Source organism: Oryx dammah, unplaced genomic scaffold (assembly GCF_014754425.2).
Source record: "Oryx dammah isolate SB20612 unplaced genomic scaffold, SCBI_Odam_1.1 HiC_scaffold_21, whole genome shotgun sequence".
Taxonomy (NCBI): Eukaryota; Metazoa; Chordata; class Mammalia; order Artiodactyla; family Bovidae; genus Oryx; species Oryx dammah.
In genome coordinates this window covers 76,166,825-76,181,318 of record NW_024070205.1, presented here as the reverse complement: position 1 = coordinate 76,181,318, position 14,494 = coordinate 76,166,825, and the positions used below count along the sequence as shown (strand labels likewise).

The window sequence follows — 14,494 nt, the reverse complement described above, 5'->3', positions numbered from 1 at the left end:
CAATTTGATCTCTGGTTCCTCTGCCTTTTCTAAATCCAGCTTTTACATTTGGAAGTTCTCAGTTCTGTTGAAACCTAGCTTGAAGAATTTTGAGCATAATCTTGCTAGCATGTGAAATGAGTGCAATTGTATAGTAAGCTGAACATTCTTTGGCACTGTCTTTCTTTGGGATGTGAATGAAAAGTGACCTTTACCAGTCTTGTGGCCACTGCTGAGTTTTCCAAATTTGTGGTCTGCCTAACCTATTGAAATTGAATTTTTAATTAATTATAATCAAATAAAATTAAAAATCTGGTTACTCGGCTGCACCAGCCATATTTCAGGGGCACAGTGGCCAGTGGCTACTGTACTGGACAGTTCAGAAAATGGAACCTTCCCATCACTGCAGAAAGTTCTACTGGAGACCAGGCTCCAGCTGGCCCTGAGGCCCTGAGACGTCTGGTGATGTCCCCCATCTGCAGCTTGGAGCTCGGCCTGGGGATCCCCAGCTACCTTTGGGCCTGTCTTTGAAGAGCAGCCCCTTGGCCTGCTGTTCCCAGAGGAGTCCACAGAGGAGAAGGTGACACTGGCCTGCCGTGCGCGGGCCAGCCCTCCGGCCACCTATAGGTGAGGCCCCGCGGCGGTGAAGGGAGGCCCTGGGCGGCGGCAGCTGTCCTCACATCAGCCCCCGCCACCCCCACTGCAGGTGGAAGATGAACGGCACCGACATGAAGCTGGAGCCAGGCTCCCGCCAGCAGCTGGTTGGGGGCAACCTGGTCATCATGAACCCCAGCAAGGCCCAGGATGCTGGTGTCTACCAGTGCCTGGCCTCCAACCCCGTGGGCACTGTCGTCAGCAGAGAGGCTGTCCTCCGCTTCGGCTGTGAGCCCCACGGGGGGCTGAGACGCTGTGGGGGTGGCAAAGAGGGTGCTGGGAGGTGTCCAGAAAGGGCGTGACTCCTGCCCCATGGAAGCTGATGGGGCAGGGACCACAGGCTTGAAGGCCAGCGCCTGAGGGCCTGGGTTCCACCTCCAGTTCTGCAGGAATTCTCCAAGGAGGAGCGAGACCCAGTGAAGACCCACGAAGGCTGGGGGGTGATGCTGCCCTGTAACCCACCCGCCCACTACCCAGGTAAGCCAGGCCCCGGGATGCCGATGCGAGAGGGTAGAGGAGGCGTCCGGCCACTTACAGAAGAGGGATGGAGTAAGCGGTGGTGAGGGGCCCTGGAGCGCTGATCCCTGGGTCCCCAGCTCCAGATGATTCTGTGCCCCCCAGCACGTCAGACTAAGACTGTCCCCCAACCACTGCGGGCTGTCTCCCCAGCAGACCGCACTCCCTGAGAGTGGGGCTAAAGACGTGACTTCCCTCTGGGTCTCGCCCCAGCCCCAGTTCAGGGTGCCCCGGCTCTCAGGACCAGGTCTACAGGTCCCCAGCGCACTGTGGGGTCCCAGCAGAGCTGCTCCATTGACCAGTGGCCCTCACACGCCCCCTTCGCAGGCTTGTCCTACCGCTGGCTCCTCAATGAGTTCCCCAACTTCATCCCAACGGACGGGCGGCACTTCGTGTCCCAGACCACAGGGAACCTGTACATCGCCCGGACCAATGCCTCGGACCTGGGCAACTACTCCTGCCTGGCCACCAGCCACATGGACTTCTCCACCAAGAGCGTCTTCAGCAAATTTGCTCAGCTCAACCTGGCCGCAGAAGGTCAGGGTTGGTGCGCAGGGCCGGGGGGAGGGGGCTGAAGGCTCAAGGGTGTTGGGAACGCGTGTTTTCCGTCTGAAGCTGTAAAGAGCAGCTCGGAGGGCACAGGGTCTGGGCCTGGACCCCCGGGGCCCTCCTAAGGCCCAGCCTCAGGGCCTTGCTACAGCCACCAACGGGAAAGGAAATCAAGAAACTCAGGCTCTGAGCTGCGCTGAGGTCACAGGCACAGGAGCCCTGACCTGGAGTGTTTGTGTCTGATGCGCACACTCCCCCTCTCCACAGATACCAGGCTCTTTGCTCCCAGCATCAAGGCCCGGTTCCCAGCAGAGACCTACGCGCTGGTGGGACAGCAGGTCACCCTGGAGTGCTTCGCCTTCGGGAAGTGAGTGGTGGGGAGGGAGGGCCAGCCCCTCCAAGCCCCCAGGGAGAGGGCAGGCCCAGCTGTCAGTCATCTTGGTGTCCCCACGCAGGGTCTAGCAGAATGCTGGGCCCTCAGTGGACACTGAGTCTGTAGGTGAGGCATCGCACACTCCGGGGCCCGACACATGTCGGCTCACTTGGTCTTCCCAGGCCATGACTGGTTCAGACAGCTTATGTAGCACCATAGGCTGGAGGCAGGTAACGTGGTGCGTGGACCCAAGCTGGCCTGCCTTATTCAAACCCCAGCTCTGTCACTTGCTGACATGGAGACCTTGGGTAAACCACTTAACCTCTCTGAGCCTCAGCTTCCCTATTTGTTCAGTTCAGTTCCTCAGTCGTGTCCGACTCTTTGCGTCCCCATGAACCGCAGCACACCAGGCCTCCTTGTCCATCACCAACTCCCGGAGTCTACCCACACCCATGTCCATTGAGTCAGTGATGCCATCCAGCCATCTCATCCTCTGTCGTCCCCTTCTCCTCCTGCCCTCAATCTTTCCCAGCATCAGAGTCATCTCTTCACATCAGGTGGCCAAAGTATTGGAATTTCAGCTTTACCATCAGTCCTTCCAGTGAACACCCAGGACTGATCTGCTTTAGGATGGACTGGCTGGATCCCCTTGCAGTCCAAGGGACTCTCAAGAGTCTTCTCCAGCACCATAGTTCAAAAGCATCAATTCTTCAGCATTCAGCTTTCTTTATAGTCCAGCTCTCACATTTCCTACTTGTACCTAGCGTTAATAATAGTACCTCCCTTCTGGGGTTGTTATGAGGTTTGCATGAACTAATATACATACAGTGCTTAGAACAGTATCTGGCATTGAGTAAGTGTTCTATGGGTGCCAACAGTTACCTTTTAAGATAGAAAGTTTGTAACAGAAATCTTCCCTGCTTGGGAGGAGAACTGGCTGGACCAGTGCTAAGCTGCTAGCAGGTGCTGGATAAATGTCCCTAGAATGAATAAAAGAATGTGACTTGACCATTGGTCCCCTCCTCCCTCCGGTATCTCCTGGGTTACCCAGGATGCCCCCTGCTTTGGAGAGACTGATTGGGCTTCCAGAAAACCCATATGTAAAGCACATAAGAGTCATTGATTCCTCAGTCAGTTTAGTACACAGATTACTAACAGCTAAATCCCCTTTGAAAAGTAGAGGCCAGGCCCCGTTGAGGAGACGGGAGAGGGATCGGTAGAGACCTCGGTCTCAGGCCGCTGCTGAGGAGGCAGGGCCCAGGAGAGGCCACTGCGGGGTGCGGGGAGGGCAAGCCAGCTTCCGGGTGCAGACCCCCCGCGCACTGAGCCCCCGGGAGCAGCTTCTCCCTGCCCCTCTCCCCGTCTCTCCTGGACCCCTCTCCCTTCGCCACCTGCCCAGCGTCCCAGGAGGGCCTGGTGGGGGTGAGGGGCGGGAGGCACCGGGCGTCTGCCCAGCCCCGCCCAGCCCCCTGGCTCTGTCCCCCCCCGCAGCCCCGTGCCCAGGATCAAATGGCGCAAAGTGGACGGCTCCCTGTCCCCGCAGTGGGCCACGGCCGAGCCCACCCTGCAGATCCCCAGCGTGGGCTTCGAGGACGAGGGCACCTACGAGTGTGAGGCGGAGAACGCCAAGGGTCGCGACACCGTCCAGGGCCGCATCATCGTGCAGGGTAGGCCGGCCGGCGCCCGCGGCGCCGCCTTCCCCGGTCCCGAGAGGCAGCCCCTGAGCTGCAGAGCGCACGGAATGCGCTACAGAGATTTAAGTCGCTAAAAGTTCCTGGCAGAGGCGCCAAGTGCCAGTTTTCGTGAACCTGCTTCTCCCCACCGCCCACCACCCCCGCCCCCGTCCCGGAACCCTCCGCCCTCTGCTGTCCGACGGTTCGGAGACTTAGCCCCGAGGCCCTGCCCGGCTCCGCGGCAGACGCTCCCTTTGGTCTCCACAGCTCAGCCCGAGTGGCTCCGGGTGATCTCAGATAGGGAGGCTGACATCGGTTCCGATCTCCACTGGGCCTGCGCCGCCGCCGGCAAGCCCCGGCCGGCAGTGCGCTGGCTGCGGAACGGGGAGCCTCTGACCTCCCAGGTAGGAGACCTGGGGCGTCGGCCCCCCCACCCAGCGCACTGCGCTCTGCTCCCTGGTCCCCCCCCCCCCCACACACACCCCCCCGGGGGCCCTCTGGGCCAGTAAGGATGCCAGAGGGTAGTTCTAGGTGCTTCTGTACATCCCAGAGTCACGTTCTCCCGGTCACCTGGAGAGAATCCTGACTGGAGGTCCTGGGACTTGAGTCCAGGCACACCTCAGCCACAAACACACCGGTGGTCCTGAGTGGGTCCCTCAGCCCCCTGGCTTCCATGTGCCGACATGCGTGAGGGCTGGGGAACCTCTGCAGCCCGGGATCCAGGCGGCCCTGGAGAGGACCGCACATGGGGGCTTTCTCCAGGCAGCCCCGTCTCCACTGCGCCCCTCTGTGAGCACCCAGGCGGGCGCTCCAGGGATCCTGATGGCCCTCCCCTGCCCGGGGCGGGCGTTTCTGCACAGGCCCGGGTAGAAGTGCTGGCCGGGGACTTGCGGTTCTCCAAGCTGAGCCTGGAGGACTCGGGCATGTACCAGTGCGTGGCAGAGAACAAGCACGGTACCATCTATGCCAGCGCCGAGCTGGCGGTGCAAGGTAAAGGGCCCAGGGAGAGAGGATGTCCCCAGGGACACCCTGAGTAGGGGGAGGAGGGGGTCAGGAATTCTAAGCAACGGCGTGTCTACATTCACACACTCACCTGGCAGTTTTCCAACAGCTTCTAAGTAGAACTCAGGGATTGAAGACAGGAGCTGAGGCACTAGACAGAGAGCTCCCAGAGGACAGGGTCTCTGGCTTGACCCACATCTGAAAGTAAATGTCTACTGCTGTTAAAAAAAAAAAAAAAAAGTGGCAAAAGTCACTGGAAACCAACTAGATTTGGGTTTAATGCAGCCCCTTTGCTTATGTGACCTTTGGCAAGTTATTAACCTCTTTGTGGCTGTTTCTTGATTAATAAAATCAAGAAATCATCGTCCAGCCCTCACACAGGTTGTGGGGTTACAGGAGATGATAGAGCTAAAGCGTAGAGAACCTGCCCATCACATAACAGGTACCTACAAGTGTCAGCTGGTCCAGCAGCCTTAGCTGTGTGACTTGAGCTTGCAGCCTGTGTCCTGATCTGTAAAATGGACAGAATGGTGCCTATCTCATCAAGTTGTGGTGAGGCTTACCTAAGACTCACTCATTCATTCAACCAGCATTTCTTCAGCACCTCCTAAGAAGTCAGTATGAAAGATAAGGTCTCTGCCTACAAGTATCTTACAATTCAGTGGAGAGGGGCAAACAAACAGAAAATCAAATAATTTAAAAGGATAATTTCAGATAGTCATAAAAAATACAGTATAAAGAAAATCCCTCAGAGTGGTGGGGGTAAGGTGGGCCAGTTAGAGGGAAGGGTCAGGGAAGACCTCTCTGAGGAAGTCACATTTGGGATGTGAATCGATCATGTGAGATCTGGGCATTTTGAAGCAAAATCGATGGTAAATGCAAAGGTCCTGAGGCAGGAAAAACCATGGCATCTTCACGGGACAGAAAAGAAAAAGGAAAAATGGCCCAGGTGATTGGAACACAGTGAGTGCAGGAAGGAGCAAACTGCAGTCAGAGTGGAGACGGCTGTGTGAGCCCTTGGGAGGTGTTGGGCTTCATTCTAAGTGTCTGACTTGAGTGACTTTAAAAAGATGTTCCTGGCGGCTGTGTGGAGAAGATTATAGAAAGAAAATGCAAAAACAGGAAGACCAAATAAGGGGCTCCCAGTAGTCCAGCGGAGATTTGGTGGTAGTTGAGGTTGCGGCGGGGTGAGGAGAAGGGGCTGCATCCTGGCTGTTTTACAAGTGGTGCTGCTGGGAGTCACTCATGGATTGCCAATAGACGGCTCATTAGATGTTTAGCGTGTAGCCAGGTGGCGTCTTAATCAAGCACAAAGGGGCACTCTTTGGATTCCCTGGGTGACTGCGGGGCTCTCCCCTTCTTCTAGCGCTTGCCCCCGACTTCAGGCTGAACCCCGTAAGGCGTCTCATCCCTGCAGCCCGAGGAGGAGAGGTTGTGATCCCCTGTCAGCCCCGGGCCGCTCCCAAGGCCGTGGTGCTCTGGAGCAAAGGCACTGAGATTTTGGTCAACAGCAGCAGGTACGAGCCCAGCCCCCTCCGCCCCCAGCGATTCCAGCTCCACTCCCTCTCCTTGGATTCCCACCCCCGTCGCAGGACCACAGGGTGTTCCTGGGTCAGCCAGGTGCGCTCCATCCTTGCTGCAGAGTGACTGTGACTCCGGATGGCACCTTGATCATCAGAAACATCAGTCGGTCCGATGAAGGCAAATACACCTGCTTTGCTGAGAACTTCATGGGGAAAGCCAACAGCACAGGCACCCTGTCTGTGCGAGGTGAGGGCTGCGGTTTGGCTGTGGTCAGCGGCTCGGGCTCCACAGGGCACCCTCCCTCCCCACCATCCAGCTCTCGTGTTCCTCTGTACATCCCAGAGTCACGTTCTCCCGGTCAGCTGGAGAGAATGACCTCCTCCCAGTTCCGTTTTTTTTTTTTTTAATTAACTTATTTTAATTGGAGGCTAATTACTTTACAATATTGTAGTAGCTTTCGAATCAGCCTCGGGTGATGGAATGGGGAGGGAGGTGGGAGGGGGTTCAGGATGGGGGACACGTGTTCACCAGTTCCATTTCAAGGCTACCCTGGGGTTTGGTCTCAGTGGGGACCACCATCCAGGATATGCGCCTCCATCCCTCCCACACATTCAGGGGGCTGCTGGCAGGTCAGGGTACTGTTGCCACGCGGCCTGTTCTCTTCTTCCTGGGGTTCAAGGCAAACCCTCTCACCCTGGCCTGCTGCCCCACCACGGCCTGCCTCCTCCTGCTCCACTCAGGGGCCTTTGTCTTGGCAGATGCAACCAAAATCACGCTAGCCCCCTCGAGCGCCGACATCAACTTAGGTGACAACCTGACCTTGCAATGCCACGCCTCCCACGACCCCACTATGGACCTCACCTTCGTCTGGACCCTGGACGACTTCCCCATCGACTCTGACAAGCCTGGGGGTCATTACCAAAGGGCCAGCGTGGTAAGGCCTGAGGCCAGAGAGCTCAGGGCTCCTCCTTCCTTGGTGACAGGGGACCCAAGATGTTCTTAATCATCACCACCCCAAAGCCTTTCCCCTTCCCCCAGCAATGCTGGCAAGCCCATCCCTGGGTCCATAAACACCCTCCCTTAGACAGGCAGCTCCGTGGGTTCCACTCAAAGTTTGTGCACGCAGGAGACGGTTAGGGGCAAGCCTGGATTCCCAGCATCCAGCAAGATTAATTCCCCACTATCCTGCTGCCCCTCCCCACAAGGCAGATGATGTTATTAACCTGAACCAACATTGACTGTCTTCTCTAAAAACAACAACAACAACAACAAAAAACTGCTGTTTAATCCCCAGTGGTACCAAGTAGAAAGTAGCTGATTCCTCCCACGAAGCAGAGAGGAACAGCGAGGTGAAGAGGTCTGTGGGCATATCGGAGCAGGGGACCATGAGCCGCACCTCCTGTCCCCTGACTCACTGCAGGGGAGGGTCCTCTGACCTACCCCGCGCCCTGTCCCTCGTGTGCAGAAGGAGACAGTTGGGGATCTGACCATCCTGAATGCCCAGCTGCGCCACGGTGGGAAGTACACATGCACAGCCCAGACAGTGGTGGACAGTGCGTCTAAGGAGGCCACAGTCCTGGTCCGAGGTAAGGCCAGGCGGTGGTGGACGGTGCGTCTCGGGAGGTCACGGTCCTGGTCCGAGGTACGGGGTTCCCACCCCACCCCCACTGTCTAACAAGTGGACATCTAACAAGTCTGTTGAGCTGAACTCATCCCGAGGGCCTTTGCAGGTACTGAATGAATAGAATACCCTTTCTCCAAAGCCAAAATTATAAAAATCTACTTCTAAACACATTCCAAGCCTGGAGAAATTTCCTGAGGCTGGAGAAGGGGATGGCAATCCATTGCAGTATCCTTACCTGGGAAATTCCCTGGACAGAGGAGCCTGGCGGGCGCATAAGAGGCCATAAGTTCGCAGAGTCGGACACGACTGAGTGACTAACACTTTCACTGGAGTGTCAGAGGCTCGTGCTGCGAAGTCCGTTCACGCCTCTGGGACTCCTCCGGCCCGGGACACGTCCTTCCTCCGGGCAAGCAGCTCACTCCGCCCGTTCCTTGCCCTCCCACCGAGCGTGTGTTTGCTGCGCCCTCTGCTGCTCCCCCTTGGTACTGCCGCGGCCCACGCAGGCCTGAAGGAGATGGGCTCCCATTGGAAGCTTTGCAATTCTGACCCACTTTCCTCTGACGTCTTGGCGTAGGTCCGCCAGGTGCCCCAGGAGGCGTGGTGGTGAGAGACATCAGCGACACCTCTGTCCAGCTCAGCTGGAGCCGTGGCTTTGACAATCACAGCCCCATTGCCAAGTACACCCTCCAAGCTCGCACTCTGCCTTCAGGGAAGTGGAAGCAGGTTCGGACTAGTAAGTGTGAGGTCCTACCTAGGTCAGTACTGGTTAGCCTGGTGGTTCAGATGGTAAGGAATCCACTGCAATGCGGGACACCTGGGTTCGATCCTGGGTTGGGAAGATCCCCTGGAGGAAGGCATGACAACCCACCCAGTCCAGTACTCTTGCCTAGAGAATCCCATGGACAGAGTAGCCTGGTGGGCTGTGGTCCACGGGGTCGCAAAGAGTTGAACATGACTGAGCAACCAGCACATATGCACGAGTGCTGGAGGGGGTGGGGTTTGGGGGCCAAGGTTGAGCGTGGAGCTTCCAAGGGGGACAGGTGTAGGCCCCTCTGCCTGGAGGAGCTCCCAGGCCATTAGGGAAGAGAGCCACACAGGGAGCAGGAGAACGGGGCGAGAGTTGGAGGAGGAGGCTCAGTCTGCACCCTTGAAGCCCTGGCAGGACCGTTACTGGTGCGATGAAAGCGTTCCTGGGGTACGGAGTGCTCACAGCATCTTACAAAGGTTCCAAGGTGGGGAGGTCTGCCTCCTAGTTCCCCGTCACTGATAGAAGAGGTACTGACTTTTAGTAAACAGCAGGCACCAGTGTGAGAGCTGGGTATAAGCACGTGATGCGCACCCAGTCCCTGCCCTTTGCATCCAGACCGGTGAGACACTGACTCCCTGTGCCTTGCAGATCCCGCCAACATCGAGGGAAACGCTGAAACTGCCCAGGTGCTGGGGCTTACGCCCTGGATGGACTACGAGTTCCGGGTCTTAGCCAGCAACATCCTGGGCACTGGGGAGCCCAGTGGACCCTCCAGCAAAATCCAGACCAAGGAAGCAGGTCAGAGCCCTGGGTGAGAAGTGGTGTCAGGGCATAGACACCAGCTCCCCTTAAAGGGCGCTCCAAGCCAACAGCAGTTACATGGAGCTCCAACCCTGCTCACCAGACTTCGGACTCTAACAGAACAAATGCGGAAGGGACCTGAGTCAGGGCAAGGCAGCTACACTGCTCGACGCACTGTGCCTTGGTCCCCAGGTGGTCAGGGCTGGAAGCCCTCCAGTCCAGACTGTTCACCCAGAGAAACCGGCCTGCCTTACCATTGCATGTGAATCTACAATTATCTAAAAGTTTACATTTTATTTTTTAAAAATATTTATTTGGCTGCACAGAGTCTTAGTTGTGGAATGTGGGATCTACTTTCCCAACCAGGGATCAAACCCAGGACCCCAGCATTGAGAGATCAAGAGTAATAGCCACTGGACCACCAGGGGAGCCCCTAAAAGTTTAATTTTTTTAAAAAAATGGAAAAACCAAAGCTTGAAGGAAGGAAGAGTCACACCGTCAGAGCAGGGACTCGAACCAAGGACCATGGGGTAAGGGGCAGCTCTCTTCCTTGGACAGACACGAGCTGCAGGAATCAGGTAGTGAGGAATGTGTGTGTTGTGCAGGGCACTAGATGAGCAGCCAGCTTCTCTAAGTCCTTCTTTAGATGGTTTCTTTGGCAGCAGAAGGGATGGACAACCTGCCCACACCCCTCCCTTAAAGGCAGATGGGGAAGGAAGAGGTGAAGGTGAAGCCCAGGACCATAGCGCTGGGCTCCCAAGGCCAGCAGCGCGGAGTCAGGACCTGACTCCCCTTCCCCACCCACCCTGGCCCGCCCCACCAGCTGTGGGACAAGGGTCTGCCTTTTTGTGTCCTTGAAACAGCTTCCTATGTGCCCCAGGCTGACTCTCCAGGCTCCTTATGGAATCAGTCAACATTTTTAACTGGTACCTCTCCTGAGTAAGAATTCCAGAAGGAGCATTTTCTTTGACTGAACTTGGAGAGTCAAAGGTTGAGAAGTGGTCTCCTCCACCGTAGTATTCAGGAGTTGAGCACAAAGCCATGATACAGAAGAAAGATGGTGAGCTTTTCAATCAGAAGACCTGAGTTCAAATTCAAACTGTGACATTTATTAGCTGTGTGACTTTAAGCAAGTCACTTAACTGCTCTGGGCCTCAACCTTTCCACTCTGAAAAGGGTAATAGGTGTTTAACTTTTGCAAATGAGAAGGCCCTCAACTCTCATCAGAACCAAGTGATAAGTCTCCATTTGCTGTGTCATCTGCAGAAATATTTTGACCTTCAGCCAAGTTACTCCTTGCCAAGCTTCACAATCTAATTAAATAATATTGTTTTAATAGCAGCCTTTTTGAATACTAGAGACAATTAGGAAATTAAATCTGCCACACACACCAAAAAACACCCTGTAACCCAAAAGAAATGTTTTTTGGATTAACTGAACTTCTGGATTATTTATTCCCCTTAAAGAAAAGTGGAGCTGGTCTGTTGTTATTGAGTTTACACCAACTAGAGGAATGAGGCTAACGCTCATTTATAGAGTGTGTGCTCTATGTATATGCCAGCCACTGTCTTGTTTAATTCTGTTTTTCTTACAGCCTTTAAGAGAAACATTATTATCCTTATCTTATGGAGAGGGGAATCAGAGGCTCGGAGAGGTTAAATAACTTGTCCAGAGAAACACAGCTAGTAAGTGGCAGGGGTGTAATTTGATCTCAGATCCACCTGACTCTTGAGCCCACATCCAGAGGGACCCGGCAGACAAAACCAGGGCTCATTGGAATAGTTTCAGAAGAACAGATGTAAACTCTAATTGTTTGGTAGAATTTACCTGGGAAGCCATCTGATCCTGGACGTCTGTTTCTTGGGAGTTTCAAATTACTGATTCCATGTCAGTACTGGTAATTGGTCCGTTCCTATTTCCTATTTCTTCCTGGTTCTGGTTTGGTCTCGGGAGACTGCACATTTCTAAGAATCTGTCCATTCCTTCCAGGTGGTCCATTCTGTGGGCGTGTAGCCAGGGCCCACTGGAAGGGAGTCTTGACTCTACGATGCTTCTCAGCGCAGCCGCAGGCCCGTCTCCACTAACTGTCTGTTCCTTGGCCCCGACAGCCCCCTCGGTAGCCCCGTCGGGTCTCAGCGGAGGCGGTGGAGCGCCGGGAGAGCTCACCGTGACCTGGACGGTAAGCAGCGAGGAAAGACGCTGGAACAGGCCTGCGGTGCCCTGGGAGGGCGGTTCTCCCCCACCTGCGGCCCACCCCACCCCTGGGACTCATCTCCGGAGGGGCGCAGCGTGCAGAGAGGGCCCGACAGGGCCACTGCGGGGCCCTGACTCCGGAGCGAACCTGGGCCCCGTGCCCCCGCTGCAGGCGGAAGCCGCAGTCCGGGCCGCCAGTCCCGGGGAAGCCAGGGGCGGAGGCCGGGCGGGGCAGGCGGCCGCCGCCCCTCGCCCACGCGCTCTCTCGCCCCCAGCCCATGTCCCGGGAGTACCAGCACGGAGGCGGCTTCGGCTACCTGGTGTCCTTCCGCAGGCAGGGCGCCACCGGCTGGCAGACCGCGAGGGTGCCCGGCGCCGACGCCCAGTACTTCGTCTACAGCAACGACAGCGTCCGGCCCTACACGCCCTTTGAGGTCAAGATCCGCAGCTACAACCGCCGCGGGGAGGGGCCCGAGAGCCTCGTGGCCGTCGTGTACTCGGCCGAGGAAGGTGGGCCACCGGGGCCACCAGGCGCCCCCACCCCTGCGGCTTGTCTGCGGGGTGTAGGGTGGGGGAGGGACCCCTCACCCCGACTGGGCTCCACAGGCGGGGCAGGGGAGACCCCTGGCGGCCTTTCCAGCCCTGGCAGCCTCCGCCCGGCTCAGGCCTGAAGGAGGAAGGCCGTCTGGGAGAGAAGTGGGCCCCCGGGGCTGGGGGCTGCTCTGGGAACCCCTACCAGGCTCCTACCCTGCACCTCGGGCATTTTAAAATCCTGCGCAAGAGCAGTTCCAGTTGGCGGCCGCTCTGCAGGACACAGGGAGGCCCCGGGAATCCACACCCATTCTGTGTTGGTCTCTAGAGCCCAGGGTGGCCCCTCCCAAGGTCTGGGCCAAAGGGGTCTCGTCCTCGGAGATGAACGTGAGCTGGGAACCCGTGCAGCAGGACATGAACGGTATCCTCCTGGGGTACGAGGTGAGTGCCGGCAGGGACTGGGAGGGGAAGAGGGCTTGGGGTCAGGCGCAGGGCCACCTCGCAGCTCAGCAGTCTTCCTCCCAGAAGCTCGGCTGCACTCACTGGGCACACCACATGCAGTCTCTGCAGCACCGCGTTTGCAGGCTCAGCTCAGCCCTCTGGCCGGTGCCTGTGGACAGCCTTGACATTACTGCCTGGTGGGAGCCTGGAGGAGGAGATCCAGAAGGGGCATGGCCTGCCCCTTTCATGCCAGAGCCCAGCTCTCCTGGCATGCTCAGGGTGGCAGAGAACAGCACAGCCCCCTCTGTGTACCAGCCGATCATCCTGTCCCCGAGGAACTCTGGCCTAGCGGTTTCTGACCCAAGCCTTGAGCCCACTAGGGTCCATGTGGGGGTACATGGAGAGTGAGATGGAGCAAGAAGAAGGGAAAGAAGGACCAGCAGAAAATGTCATTGTCTGAGGGGGAACCCTAGTGATGCTGTAAATCCTAGCCCAGTAGTCAGCTCTGGGCTTCAGCAAATACGCTAGGTGAGCCCACTGGAGAGAGAGCTTCAAACCCTGCCCTGATTCAGAAGACTATCTAGAAGGTCTTGGTGTCACCAGGACTATGCCAATGGGTTTGCATTTACTGGGCAGCCATCATAAGCTTGCTGGCGTGGGGGCTGGGGCACTGCTTTGCAAATATGCATTCCGTGGCCTTGAAGAGTCCCCACAGGACTCCCGAGTTCATTGATTGGGGCTGGGTTTCGGCAGGCCATCTCTCGGTGGAGTCTGTACCCACCCACCTACTCCTGCATCCAGCACAGGTACTAAGCTCTCTCCTTGGACTGGGCCCTCCACTGGGCATCAAGAAGGGAGCAGCAAATCACACTGGCTTGTCTCTTTCGTGGGCCTCATGGTCGAGTATCTAGGCTCTGAGCCCGAGACAGAGGGGCCAGGCAGAGCCGGGGCGGCACAGCGCTGAGACCCTGGGCGTGACCGCTGACCCCCAGCGATGCCTGCTCCCTTCAGATCCGCTACTGGAAGGCCGGCGCCAAAGCAGCGGCCGCTGAGCGAGTGAGGACTGCAGGGCTGGACACCAGCGCCCTGGTCACAGGCCTGCACGCCAGCACCAAGTACCACGTGACCGTGCGGGCCTACAACCGGGCCGGCACCGGGCCCGCCAGCCCCTCTGCCAACGCCACAACCATGAAGCCGCGTGAGTCTGGCAGCTTGGGTGCAGGAGGGGCGGGGGGCTCTCGGATCACTTTCCAAGGCCGCTCGGCTAACGGTGAGAAGGGAGTGGGGCTCACGGCCTCTGCGGCACCTCTCTTCTGCAGTCTCTGTTGGAGTTTGTTTCTCAGGCAGTGGTAACAGAACGTTCCGGGCACAGCTGTGATGGGCAGATTATCTAGAAAGTGGCCGGCTGAAAGCAAGGGGGCGCGTGGTGGGGAAACATCAGGAAGACTCCTCCTGACTCTCTCCCCGCTCTGGCAGCTCCACGGCGACCCCCTGGCAACATCTCCTGGACTTTCTCGAGCTCCAGCCTGAGTATCAAGTGGGACCCTGTAGTCCCACTGGGTAATGAGTCTGCAGTCACCGGCTACAAGGTGAGGGGCGAGCAGGCACTGAACACTGAGGGACAGCATGTTTGTGTGCCCCATAAACAAAAGGAGCTTCGGCTCCTGGCAGCTTATGTCTGAGTCAGATGTAAGCAGAGCATCTCTACCGTGAGAGGCGACTGTGTGAGTAAGTCTCCAGGGAGCATGCAGCGGAGACTGCACAGAGGAAAGAGGTGTGACTGCGGAAAAGCAGGGTTCACGAGGGCGGTGACAGCCTGGGTGACGTTTGGGGCCCTTCTGGTCTGAGAAGCCTACAAAATCAGTTCAGCTGCTGGGAACAGGAAA

The 14,494-nt window shown here is 57.2% G+C and overlaps 1 protein-coding gene across 1 annotated transcript in view; it reads left to right on the top strand.

The window, feature by feature from the left end:
- CNTN2 (contactin 2) overlaps positions 1 to 14,494 on the top strand; it is a 33,123-nt gene that overhangs the window by 13,883 nt on the left and 4,746 nt on the right. Inside the window, exons 3-21 of the mRNA XM_040262992.1 lie at positions 462 to 606; positions 686 to 861; positions 1,015 to 1,110; positions 1,477 to 1,686; positions 1,966 to 2,065; positions 3,563 to 3,738; positions 4,012 to 4,148; positions 4,605 to 4,734; positions 6,113 to 6,263; positions 6,389 to 6,516; positions 7,029 to 7,204; positions 7,736 to 7,856; positions 8,469 to 8,627; positions 9,291 to 9,440; positions 11,552 to 11,622; positions 11,912 to 12,146; positions 12,496 to 12,608; positions 13,620 to 13,806; positions 14,085 to 14,197. Of these exons, the coding sequence (XP_040118926.1) occupies positions 462 to 606; positions 686 to 861; positions 1,015 to 1,110; positions 1,477 to 1,686; positions 1,966 to 2,065; positions 3,563 to 3,738; positions 4,012 to 4,148; positions 4,605 to 4,734; positions 6,113 to 6,263; positions 6,389 to 6,516; positions 7,029 to 7,204; positions 7,736 to 7,856; positions 8,469 to 8,627; positions 9,291 to 9,440; positions 11,552 to 11,622; positions 11,912 to 12,146; positions 12,496 to 12,608; positions 13,620 to 13,806; positions 14,085 to 14,197 (2,774 nt within the window). The remainder of the gene's footprint in view (positions 1 to 461; positions 607 to 685; positions 862 to 1,014; positions 1,111 to 1,476; positions 1,687 to 1,965; positions 2,066 to 3,562; positions 3,739 to 4,011; positions 4,149 to 4,604; positions 4,735 to 6,112; positions 6,264 to 6,388; positions 6,517 to 7,028; positions 7,205 to 7,735; positions 7,857 to 8,468; positions 8,628 to 9,290; positions 9,441 to 11,551; positions 11,623 to 11,911; positions 12,147 to 12,495; positions 12,609 to 13,619; positions 13,807 to 14,084; positions 14,198 to 14,494) is intronic.